An 11,328-nucleotide genomic window follows, 5' to 3' on the forward strand; every position below is an offset into this window, starting at 1 on the left:
GGTGTCCCGCTATACTCGCCGCTTATCGGAACCGAGGGTTCGATCGGCTGTGGTGACTGTGAAGGAGGAGGAGCGCAAAGATGGCTGATTTCCGGACCTCCACCCAACGGGAGAGCTGGATCTTCCAGTCGCACGATCTGGTGAGCCCGGGCGCTCAGGGTTTGCTTTCCTATGCTTTGTCACGGTCTCGTCGCCTTTCTGACCTTCTGACAATACGGCGCGCGCGCGCCCTTATGCTGTGCTTCGCAGATGGAGAGGTGGGCGGCGGCAAACCAGCGGGCTGCTCAGACCTTTGCGCAGGTTGGGTCGCATTGCTTCCCCTGAGTAGCCGTATCTACTTGATCAGCAGTTTTGGTTAGCTGATGCCGAGTTTACTCATCGTTCCTGTCGTGCTCTTTGTGAAGTATGGGACGACGCGGCTTAGTGTGGACCTGCTTGATGGCTCGGTCTCCTACCCAGAGCCCGCACCGGATCATGGTATGCAACATCGGTTGGTTTAGAACTTACCCGTGCTATGTGTAGCACTCCAAAATATGAAATATGCATCACCGGTTCACTCCAAAGAACTGTGCTTTCATGAATTTTCTTCTGGCGCTTCGTCACGCTAGTGTTGAAATAGTTTTCTTTGGTTCAGTTGAGGGTAGCTCGAGTGTAAAGCCTCTGTCTTACGAAGAGGAGCAATTGACACGGGTGTTTTACGAGCAGAAGATTCAGGAAGTATGCGCTGCATTCAAGTTCCCTCACAAAATCCAGGTAAAGAATCCCCTCTTCCAAGATGGAACCTTTGTGAGCTTATGATTCTGGTTGCTCATGGTTGCTTATTGCTTTGCAGGCTACAGCAATAATATATTTCAAGAGATTCTATTTACAATGGTCTGTAATGGAGCATCACCCAAAGCATATTATGTAAGCAGGGCACTAAGCAGTAATGATAACAATTATGGTTCTATGTTTGTGAATGTAAAGGTTGATTTCTAGTGTACTCATGCTTAGCTAAGTTTTCTTAAGCATATTATGTGAAGAGTGATGCGTGTGTCTTGATGAAAACTATGAGTGTGCTGTGCCTTGTTCTATGCCTATACATTCAAGGTTGATTTCCAGAATGTATTTAGTGTTTTGTCCTGCAAATTCAAGCTAACCAACTTTCATATCACAGGTTAACATGTGTATATGCTTCTTGCAAAGTGGAAGAAAACCATGTTTCTGCTGAGGAACTTGGTAAAGGAATTCAGCAGGACCACCAGATCATTCTAAATAATGAGATGATTCTTCTTAAAGTATGCCACTTCCACATTTTGTTTTGTTAGTGCCTCCAAGCAACCTGAATATGACATTAAGTTTCTTGTTGGCTTCCAGACTTTAGATTTTGATCTCATTGTTTATGCTCCATATCGATCGATTGAAGGATTTATTGATGACCTAGAGGTAAGTTTGTACTTGTTTTGTGCTGCAAATTAACAATTAGAGTTTCTTGTGTTGCCTTGTTTTAGGAGTTCCATGGCATTCACTGTTATGAATTCTTCACAGTTCAATCTTTCCACTGCACTGTTTATTGTCTAATACTATTGCTTTTTGTATGAAGGATTTCTGCAGGGCAGGTAATGGTCCATTCCAGCGTTTGAAGGTAACATTTGCTGTTTTTGCTGCTTCTTCTTTTTTTTTTGACGTGTTCCAGTGTGCACAAGCTTAGGTAAACCATGTCCATGTGCAAAATATTTTCTACCAGCCACTTTCTTTGTCGCAGTCTCGTACAAATGCCAGAAATCGATCTAGAAATTGTGAGTGATTATGACACGTAGTATTGTAATTGCACAGGGTTGATGCTGCTAGTGCTAGGAGGGGTACTAGTACCAAGATTGTAACATTAGTTCACACCTTTAGAATTAGATTAGAAGTTTATAATTTTAGTTAGAATACTACCATGTTAATAATTCTGCATGTGACAAGGGCAAACTTTGAATCATCTTGGTTACAGTGTTTGTATTTCATATTCGGTGATCTCAACACTGATGGAATAGGGCAAATCTAATCAGAAAAATTGAGTTGGGTGCCAAAGATGTACAGTAGTAGATGAAACACAATTTGCAGGATACTACTCCATCCGTCCCAAAAAAATGAAGTTTTACAATTTTTCAGACCAATTAGTGGTGCTGGGTAATGACGCATGTGCCTCTAGTTAGTTGAACACTTGCTGCCATGTAGATTTGGTTGCCTTTTTGGTTCCCAAAGGAATTTAATGCACATGCACAATTTAAAAGGAAAGGCCTGCGCATTCCCTTGGCATGTTGTATCCCTCCGACGCGAGCTTCGATCAGTAGAGGAGCATAACAGGAAGGGAGGGGTTGAGGGCCTGAATGGCAGGTGGGCATCTCCCTGAAGCCGTGCCAATGGCTACAACCTCCCCCGTGTCCAAACCGGAGGCTGCGGGCGCAGATCGGCCGCTTCGCTTCATGCCCCAACTCAGCCTCCTGCTGCAGCAGCAAACGCCGCACAACAGCATCCGCTCGCTCTGGTGGTTGTCAACACCTCTGCCACCATACTTGCCGCCTGGAAGGGAAGGGAAGGGCGTGGAGGGAAAGTGCAAGAGAGAGGAGCGGCGGCTGAGAGGCCGGTGGGAGCCTGTGATGGCTTGTGTATGCTGAGTAGATAAGGCATGCGTTTCTTTTTCCCGATGCCGATTCAGTTCACTAAGTGGGCCCCATTAGGTGGCTAAAGGCTAAAACTGTACTCTTTTGTTTGGGACAAAATCCATACTCTAAAACTGTAGTTATTTTGGGACGAATGGAGTATTTATCATGGCTCACTATTGGACATTAATTTCTTTTCCCTTCAGTAAAGCACATCAATTGAATATGCGATGGGATCTTGTGATGTTAAGTCACCGAGATTTGGTCACTGAGGTGGAACCTTGGGCACTGGGGTCCATGTGTCAGTGACCAAGTTTCCAGGACTTTGATATCAGAGGAACTGCTTCTATTTGAATATTGGCACATGATTTCATGAGTCATAAGATTGCTATTCTCTGCAGTGAAGATACACCATTTATATATTTTCTAAACATTATACTCCAACCATCATTAGATGAGGAAGTGTGAATTTCCAAGCTGGATTAGACACCCTATGTGCTCTCAGTTTAGAAACAAAATAATTACTACGCCATATTCTGCAAGTTGTAAAGTGTTCATCCTTGCCTCTGATTGGCTTATAGGAGTTGCGCCATGCTGCTATATCCCATGTTGACAAAATGATGTTGACTGATGCACCTCTTCTCTATACTCCTGGGCAGGTAACCTTACACTAACTCTTGTTAGTCGTGGTAACATTACCATTTTGATGAATTTACTGCTTTGGTTTTGTTTCTGATTGAGAAAGCATCCAACGTGCATACTTCTCAAGCTTAGCTTGCTCAAACTTCAATTTTTCAACTGATCTCATTATATACTTTGTTTCAAATTTTGCAGTTGGCACTGGCTGCTCTTCACAAGTCCAATGATCTTCTCAGGGTCGTCAATTTTGAAAGGTCATGAACATTTGATCTGAATTATTATGAATACCATATATCAGGGTTTTGTGTTTCAATATGTGGTTGCTTTCTCTATATTTATTTCATGTTACTAAATTCATTGATTGGTTACAGATACTTGGAAACTATCTTCTCAAGGCAACATTCTGATTGTCCGGTCGAACAGTTTGTTCAGTCGATCAACGCAATCAATTACTTGGTAAGGATTTGGCTGTGGGCGATAAAGTTTATGTACAAGTGGGTTGTGCCAGTATTAATTCCCGATGATATAATATAACCTATCAGTCTATCACTAAGAAAAGTACTGATGTCATGCTTCAGTTGCCAAACATAAATTTTGTGTTACACAGGATGGTTAGAAAACTTGATAGATAGTTGAACATGTATAAATTATCAGAAAACTGTTGCTGATCTATTTAACAGATATGGTATGATCTCTAAAACCCCTTGTTATTTTGGAGTCATGCATGATAAACATCAAGACTAGAGCCAGATGTATCTGCTGATGGTTAAATCATGACAAGTGGAGTTTTTTTTATCACTATGTCACTGCTAGTAAAAGGTAGGACATACATGTGGTCGCTTTTTAAAGAGAATTCACAATGGTAAACTAAAAGGCTCACGAGAGCCAAATACTGAGCACTGAGACTGTGTGAGTGCTAACTCCTAACTCCTATGTAGGCAGCAAGACAAAGCACATCAGTTTTTTTTTTTTCCAAATTTTAATATTCAGTGCCACTATGGTATTGCTGTACTATGCTGTATGCTATGGTATCTTGTTATGCATAGGAGGTGTATTTTATCCAAATAAAATATTTCTGTTTGGCACAAAAATATAGAAGCTCGACTTAAGTTCCATCTAGACCATGACCCCATGAGGTAGTGAGAAATTTTGTCTTTGCAGTAAAGAGTCCTTGATTTATATTTATTATTCTTAAGATTCCCTTTTGACTTCTGTGCCCCCCTAAAAAATGTCTTTAGTGCATACCTAAAATTCATCTGTCATTAATATGGTACAAAATATAGAAGACTCTTCTAGTATGCCAATTCTGCTCTTTATTTTGTAACCATATAGGCATGTCTGCTATTCTTTGTTACATACCGTATATCACAATCATTTTGGTAGGTACAGTAACTGTGTCGTTCTCTTTGTATTCTTTGTGCATCTTGCAGGTTGACCAGCTTAATATCCCTAATGTTAAGGACATGAGACATGTTGACCGCAAGCTGAAACATTGTTGGGATCCAAGCTCACATGATGAGTAGGCTCTCTCGTTTCTTTCATTCTTTGTGCCAGCATCTTCTATGGTTTATTATAACTTACCATGCTCATTTTTGCGTTCCACGCATCTCTACAGGCATAATAAGAAGAAAGAAAAGAAGTCAAAGCACAAATCAAAAAGAACATCAGCTGATGCCCAACTGTAAGCGCCTTGTACTGCCAGCTCACATATTTGATCATGTTCTATTCAGTTCTTGCTTCTGAACACCTTCTCTACAGCAACAGCTAGAAAGCATATGTTCAGAGCAGTGGCTTGGTGTAAGAATGCGGTGGTGATTACTCTTGCTACTCTATCTAGTGTGTTTTTTATTTTGTATTTGTATGCTACTTCCTCCATTCCAAATTGTAAGTTGTTCTGGCTTTTCTAAACTCATAGTTTTGCTACGTACATAGATATACGTCATGTCTAGAGATAAATAGAAAAGACTATGTATCTAAAAATACCAGAACGACTTATAATTTGGAATGGAGGGAGTACCACAATATCGAGTGGAGCAGCTTCATTTAATCATTTCATTCAGGTTCCTGCAAATGATCGAAACTGAACCCGCATCTAGCACAGCAGCTCAGCTTCTTTCTGCACCTAGACAGATATACCTGAGGCGAAGCAATTTTGTGACGAGGCTATGCGGCTCCTGCCAATGGGTATTGTACCTTTGTTAACGTATTCATTGCTGCAAAGGTATAGTTGCAGCAGGATACAAACTTAAGAGGTGTATAACATACTAACGTTGGACGTCTATCTCCATCGTTCGGAGGACTGGAAATTTTATATGGCTGACTTTGTGTCAGACACAATTGAGTTTCTTCGTTGCGGATGTAGAATTATTAAGTTTGGAAGTCAGACACGATTGAGTTTCTACGTTGCTGATGTAGCATTATAAGTTTGGCGAATCCAAGATGATCTGCCTGTTGTTGTGAATCATTTTTAACTAGCCAGTGATTTTGAGTTAAAATTGTATATATCTGTAGAGCTTTGTCATGGCACCAAAGATTATGTATGAAAAGAAAAACTCTGTTTTCAGTAACCAAAATGCTAGAAATTGAAAGCGAATTCAGACATCGGTGACGCGCTAACTTGCGTGTTGTCCCGTTCTCGGTCCAGTCAGACAAATCTCCTTGTCTCCAGGCAGGGTAAAAACGCCAGAACGGTAAAAGGTTAACCGCACGAATGCCCGAAAGCTCGAAAAAGCACACTTGTTCAGCGTAGAAAGCAGGATACGTACAAGCACCATAGCTCAACAACTGCTCACTTGTTTTCATTTTCTCATCAGCAATAGCAGGTAGAAACGAACCCTCTATACTAGTATAAGCCGGAGAGAGCGTATGTACTAATGTACAAACTTTCTCCACTTGTTGGCAACGTGTTTACAGACCTCAATGTGAGATCTGTATTGCAGTGCTGGGTTATTTTGCCACAAACTTTCAGTTTGGCGTCTGACTGCTTCACTGTGAAGTAAGTTCCTATGGCGAGCAAATATCACCACCATTGCAGTTCGCCGGATCAGCCTGCTGCTGTTCAGTCATCAGCATCGCCGCTTCTTGGAGAGCTGCGTGTAACTCATTGTGCATATTTGACTTCTCCAAGGTAAAACTAGTGCCGTTTATACATGGACTATGTCGTTTTGTTGTCTTCTCTTCAAGTATTTCTTTAACTGCCTGCACTCAGTTGAAATAAGAAAAGGGTCAGTAATTCCATAGAAGTGAAACATTTGGTACACCAAATACAAGCCAACAATGTTGAGGTATATATATCCCTAACTAATATTAATTTAGTTCTATTCAACTGTCGAGCAATAAAGGATGTGTAAATAAATAGATAGTAACTATTTACTCTTACAAAAAAAATCAAGATTTTTAATCCCTGGAAACAGGACCCAAAAAAAAAAGATTGTTAACCCTGGAAACTGGTAACAGATTCTAAGGCTACTACATTGGGCATCCAGCATCCTGAGTATAAGGTGTGAATGTGACAAATGTTTTTTTGGGTATAAGGTGTGAATGTGACAAATGTTTTTTTGGGTGCGTATGACAATTAATAACTGGATCAGCGGTTCTCAGAAAAAGAAGAGACAGAATATCGTGGATGTTAGAATATGTTCTTCTAACCAAGTCACCATCCACATAAATTGAATGAGAAGTGATAGGCCAAGATATACGCTAATGCTAGCCACAAAATATATTTTCAGGCACACCGTAAATAGAAGGATCATAACTAGAGTGGAATCTTCACACGAGACATATATACTCATTGTTCTCATTTTAGGTATTACTTATAAACTGGATGACTTGTAACTAATACTCCTACAGTTCCACCCAACGCTCTTTTTTTTGCCGATTAACACATCATGCTCTTTTATGGCTGCTATTTCCTTCAACCTCAAAGACACCTGAATAAATGGTGGCTACTGGCTAGATGATTCAGCCCTTAATAATATCGTCAGAAGGCAACATTTGAAAGTTGTCGAGACTCATTTTCAAAAGATCTCATCTCTTCAAATCTTGCCTAACAGACAAATACCACTCCAGCATAAATCATTTGGAAATGTCATCTGAAATCTTGTATTTTCGAGGCTGCAGTCTGTTAAAGCTACGATTTTGCCTCTGATAAATGACACATTTAACAAAAATGGTTGATCAACATGAACAGAATGATTCTTCCCAATCCGAGTGTACAAGGAGCTGAACAAGTCAAATGGTGCAAACCTGCAACATCTTGGGATGGAAGGTGGGCACGCCGACCTGCGATACGGCAGCGGCGCCGAAGAAGTTACCCAGCAGCGCGGCGTCTGTCGCAGACAACCCCCACAGCAGTCCGGTTGCAAAACCCGCGAGAAAGCTGTCTCCGGCGCCAGTAGGGTCCACCTGGACGGCGGGGAACGGCGCAACGCGCGCCTCCCCGCCGTCCCAGTACAGCCGGCACCCGTCCCTCCCCTCCGTGACGATCACACAGCACCACCGCCTCGCTGTTTCCACCCCGACGTATGGCGCCTCCTCCGATGACGCCTTAACGAACGCCACCCGGGGCAGAAGCCGCGCGTACGGCGTATCGTCAAGCGCCACGTGGCCGACGGCACCGTCGCCGTCGAACGCCCGGATCAGCGCCTGCGCGTCCACGAGCACCGCGCGGCAGAGCCGGATCATCCGCTCGAGCGTCTCCGGTACCACCTCCCCGGCGACGCCGACGGCGAGGCCGTAGGCGAAGCGGCGGTCGGGAAGGTCGGCGGGGTAGATCGGGTCGCAGGCGCGCACGCGCCGGAGCTCCCGGTCGGGAGCGTGCGCCGAGGCGGCGGTCTCCGAGAACTGGGCGTGGAAGGAGGTGGTCGGCGACGCGCAGACCAGAGGCGGATGCCTGCGCGGGCGCCGGCGCGGAGGCGTAGACGAAGTCGTGGCCCACCTTGGCCACAACGACGAAGGGGGCAGTCCCGTTGAGCGCGGCGTCCTGGGGCGAGGCGGCGTCGAGCACGTTGGACACGAAGGCCGCGGCCCCGCCGAGCGTCTCCCCCACTACGCGCCCGCCCCGGATCAGCACATCGTGGCAGTAGCTCCCCACCACCAGTCCCTCAAGCCCGGGCCCTCCCTTCGTCGTGATTAGCAGCTGCTGATTCTCCCCATCCTCATGAGCGTCGTCGGGCTCTGCCGCGAGTGGCATCGCGGCGGCGGTGGCAGCGGGTGGAGGCGCCACGGTTCAGGGCGGTGAGGGAAGCGTGGGGGTCTCGGGGCGGCGAGAGAGAGGAGGTGCGCAACGGCATCGTAGGGGAGGGAGAGATGCGGTGCAGTGGGGAATAAAAGCGCGGGGGCGGGGTGGACGCCGGAGCGGCGACAAGGGGGGCTTTACAGATGCCGCTGACGCGGGGCGTGCGGCGGGACACGTGGTTGCGGCGCACGTTTGAGCTGCTGCGGCGGCGTTGGCAGCTGACGCCGCTCAGCGCGTTGGAATTTGGGCTTGTCAAGATCCCGGGTCGTCGCCCTCGTCAGGCCTTGGGAGGCTGAGGGGCAGTAGCTCTGCTGCTTCGTCCGTCATCATCATGATGATCGCGAGCTGCTTGAGCACAGGTCCTGAGGTCCAATGGTGCCATGTGAGATTTTTCTTTTGTGGATCTATCTGTCTCAGAGGGTGTTTAGTTCCACCAAAATCCAAACTTTGAACACCTGTACAAAAGAAAATTTCATGTCACATCAAACTTGCGGTACATGTATGGAGTACTAAATGTTGACGAAATCAAAAACTAATTACACAGTTTGGTTGTACTTTGCGAGACGAACGTTTTGAGCCTAATTAGTCAATGATTGGACAATTATTACCAAATATAAACGAAATACTACAGTACGCTACAGTGCCCTAAAATGAATTTGCCACCGCCAATTCGGTCAAACTAAACGAGGGCTCAGCTTTTGCTTAAAAGCAGCCGTAACAGTGAGACTGTCTCCAATAAGAAGACCCAAACCTAAAATGAGTAGCGAGAGATTTAAAATCAGCTTTCAACAGACTACATATACGGGAGATCTATTTTGGGTTGTCTAAGAGACAACCTAAATATGAGTATCCTCTCTCCTGGGAACCTATTTGCAGAAATGATTCTCTTTTGGTTTTTGTTGTTGGAGAAGATGTCGAATAAGTATTGACCTTTTTACCTATAGCGCTATTCAAAGAACGAATGAATCTTGTATTTTGGATGTGGTTGTTGAAGATAGCCTAATGACTCGTATGGTTCCAGCTAATAACCTCCAGTTTCGCCACTGCACCGTCAGCGTCAGAATGTGCATCATCAGCCGCCGCCGCCATGGCCTGGACAATTGGATATATATATCCTTTTCTTTAATTCTTGGAAGGCATGTTTCTGAATTCTGAGACTCTTTCAGCCGGTTCGCTGGTTGGTTTTAGTCAGAGTTTATCAGTCATAGTATAATATTTTTCTCTCACAATAAATCAACATCAGTCGAGCTTATCAGCCTAGAAATCAACTAGTGAATAGACTGTTTAGCTGCTGGCGTCATGTCCTTATTATGGAGTATACTAGTAGAAGCCACGCGCCCCTGCGCACGAGCGCAGGTGATCATCTAATCTTATGCAGGTGATCATCTAATCTTATGATTGGTATACCTTATTCACGTAAGCATGGCAAACCTGTAGATGTTAATGGATCCTGGCAACAGGAATGGATACTATTTTCTTTACAAGTGCCAGCCTTGAAAACTAAACTATGACAAAAAGGAAAAAAGATCATGAGAACAGAGTGGGACACTGAGAGAGACAGAACCACAAATGTGGTCGGCATAAATCTTAACTGAATCGTGCATTTGTACCGGGAGCTAAATTTGCTTGGAATAAGTACACACTAAGAGTATTCTGGGTAGCTTTGAGCAGTACCACAAATGAGCTACAGTAAAAGTTACACTTTAAGCTGACCATGTTTTAAAACTCTCCTACATGTAAGGTGGGTCATGGATGGATGTTAACTAAAGTTGCCTTTGCACTCCACTCAGTCCAAAGAACCGTTGTCCGATCGACCAAGTGTGAAGGTACTGCATCTACGAAGCACGTAGCTATTTGTACTCAACAGTCTGCAATGAGGGAAGGATTGGATCAGTTGCAATAGGAAGCTAGTTAAAAAAACAAACTAATCATTATGATGTTGTACAGTAACATGTAGCGCAATTGAATTTACTCTGTACGTTTCAAGCATCAGATGACCACCGATTTGTTTGTCACATATACTCTGAAGCCTCCACCCCAAACAATATTATATTGTTGTTATATACACGCACATTGTTTATTGAAGCCCATGTTCTTACATATTAGCACGAAAAGATAACCAGCAACTATATATATGCACATATGAGCATAAATCTAGTCAAAACTGTCATGCCCAACTCAGCAGTCTAGATGAGTAATTTAAATCGATATTTTGATTCAATACTTGGTGGAGCTAAATTAGTATAAGTTTGGTTCTTTAACATTTGAGGTGACAAATCTTAGTTAGCCCCAAATATAGTAGACCTAAAAGGTAGTCTAGATACATAGACAACCATATGTTGTTCTGCTTTTAAGATTGGTTGGACGCCTGCAAACATGCCCGTATCCATAATCCAGACACCTTATTGTCATTGATATGCGGCGGAAAAAACGCAAAATAGCAATAACATGAAAATATTGCCAGATTTGACATATGGGGATTCCCCACCTGCAATGTGAAACAAAAGATCACAAAAAGAGTGATAATCATGACCGTATATTATCAGAAGTACCTCACAGGTATTATCATATGCTCAAGTTGCAGTAGGTACACCATTAGCAATAGCATATGCTAAGACGAAAATAAATAAAGCAGCACCCAGCACACACCTATATATAGTGATAAAAATACTACAACAACAGAACAATGCATTGAGACGAGCTCTGATTTTTCTGTCACAAGACAAACCTTATGCATAAGCAAAATAAATTCATACGTACAGGAAATGAAATCAAAGGGATCAGAGACATAGAGCAGAACACTGATCTTCACTTCACAACATATCA

General features: G+C 43.7%; 2 protein-coding genes across 4 annotated transcripts; one reads left to right on the plus strand and one right to left on the minus strand.

Moving 5' to 3' along the window:
• Positions 1-5,603, plus strand: LOC136456537 (cyclin-H1-1). 3 transcript variants are annotated; one of them, XM_066456475.1, is made up of 14 exons: positions 1-140; positions 250-300; positions 405-477; positions 635-753; positions 833-906; positions 1,157-1,277; positions 1,357-1,425; positions 1,583-1,624; positions 3,209-3,286; positions 3,462-3,520; positions 3,638-3,722; positions 4,697-4,785; positions 4,882-4,947; positions 5,025-5,603. In XM_066456475.1, exons 1-14 carry the CDS (start codon positions 81-83, stop codon positions 5,032-5,034), a joined length of 996 nt encoding a protein of 331 aa, XP_066312572.1. In that variant the 5' UTR covers positions 1-80; the 3' UTR covers positions 5,035-5,603. The 3 variants fall into 3 exon arrangements, with proteins under 3 accessions (XP_066312572.1, XP_066312686.1, XP_066312631.1); XM_066456589.1 differs by having other exon boundaries at positions 5,031-5,603; XM_066456534.1 differs by having other exon boundaries at positions 4,882-5,603.
• Positions 5,604-6,041: 438 nt separating this feature from the next.
• On the minus strand, positions 6,042-8,859 carry LOC136456457 (inositol 3-kinase). Its single transcript, XM_066456377.1, is given in 3 exon segments — positions 6,042-6,464; positions 7,512-8,159; positions 8,161-8,859. Coding segments are annotated over 3 exon segments (1,140 nt in total). The 5' UTR covers positions 8,458-8,859; the 3' UTR covers positions 6,042-6,269.
• Positions 8,860-11,328: the final 2,469 nt, after the last annotated feature.

Source organism: Miscanthus floridulus, chromosome 1 (assembly GCF_019320115.1).
Source record: "Miscanthus floridulus cultivar M001 chromosome 1, ASM1932011v1, whole genome shotgun sequence".
NCBI lineage: Eukaryota > Viridiplantae > Streptophyta > Magnoliopsida > Poales > Poaceae > Miscanthus > Miscanthus floridulus.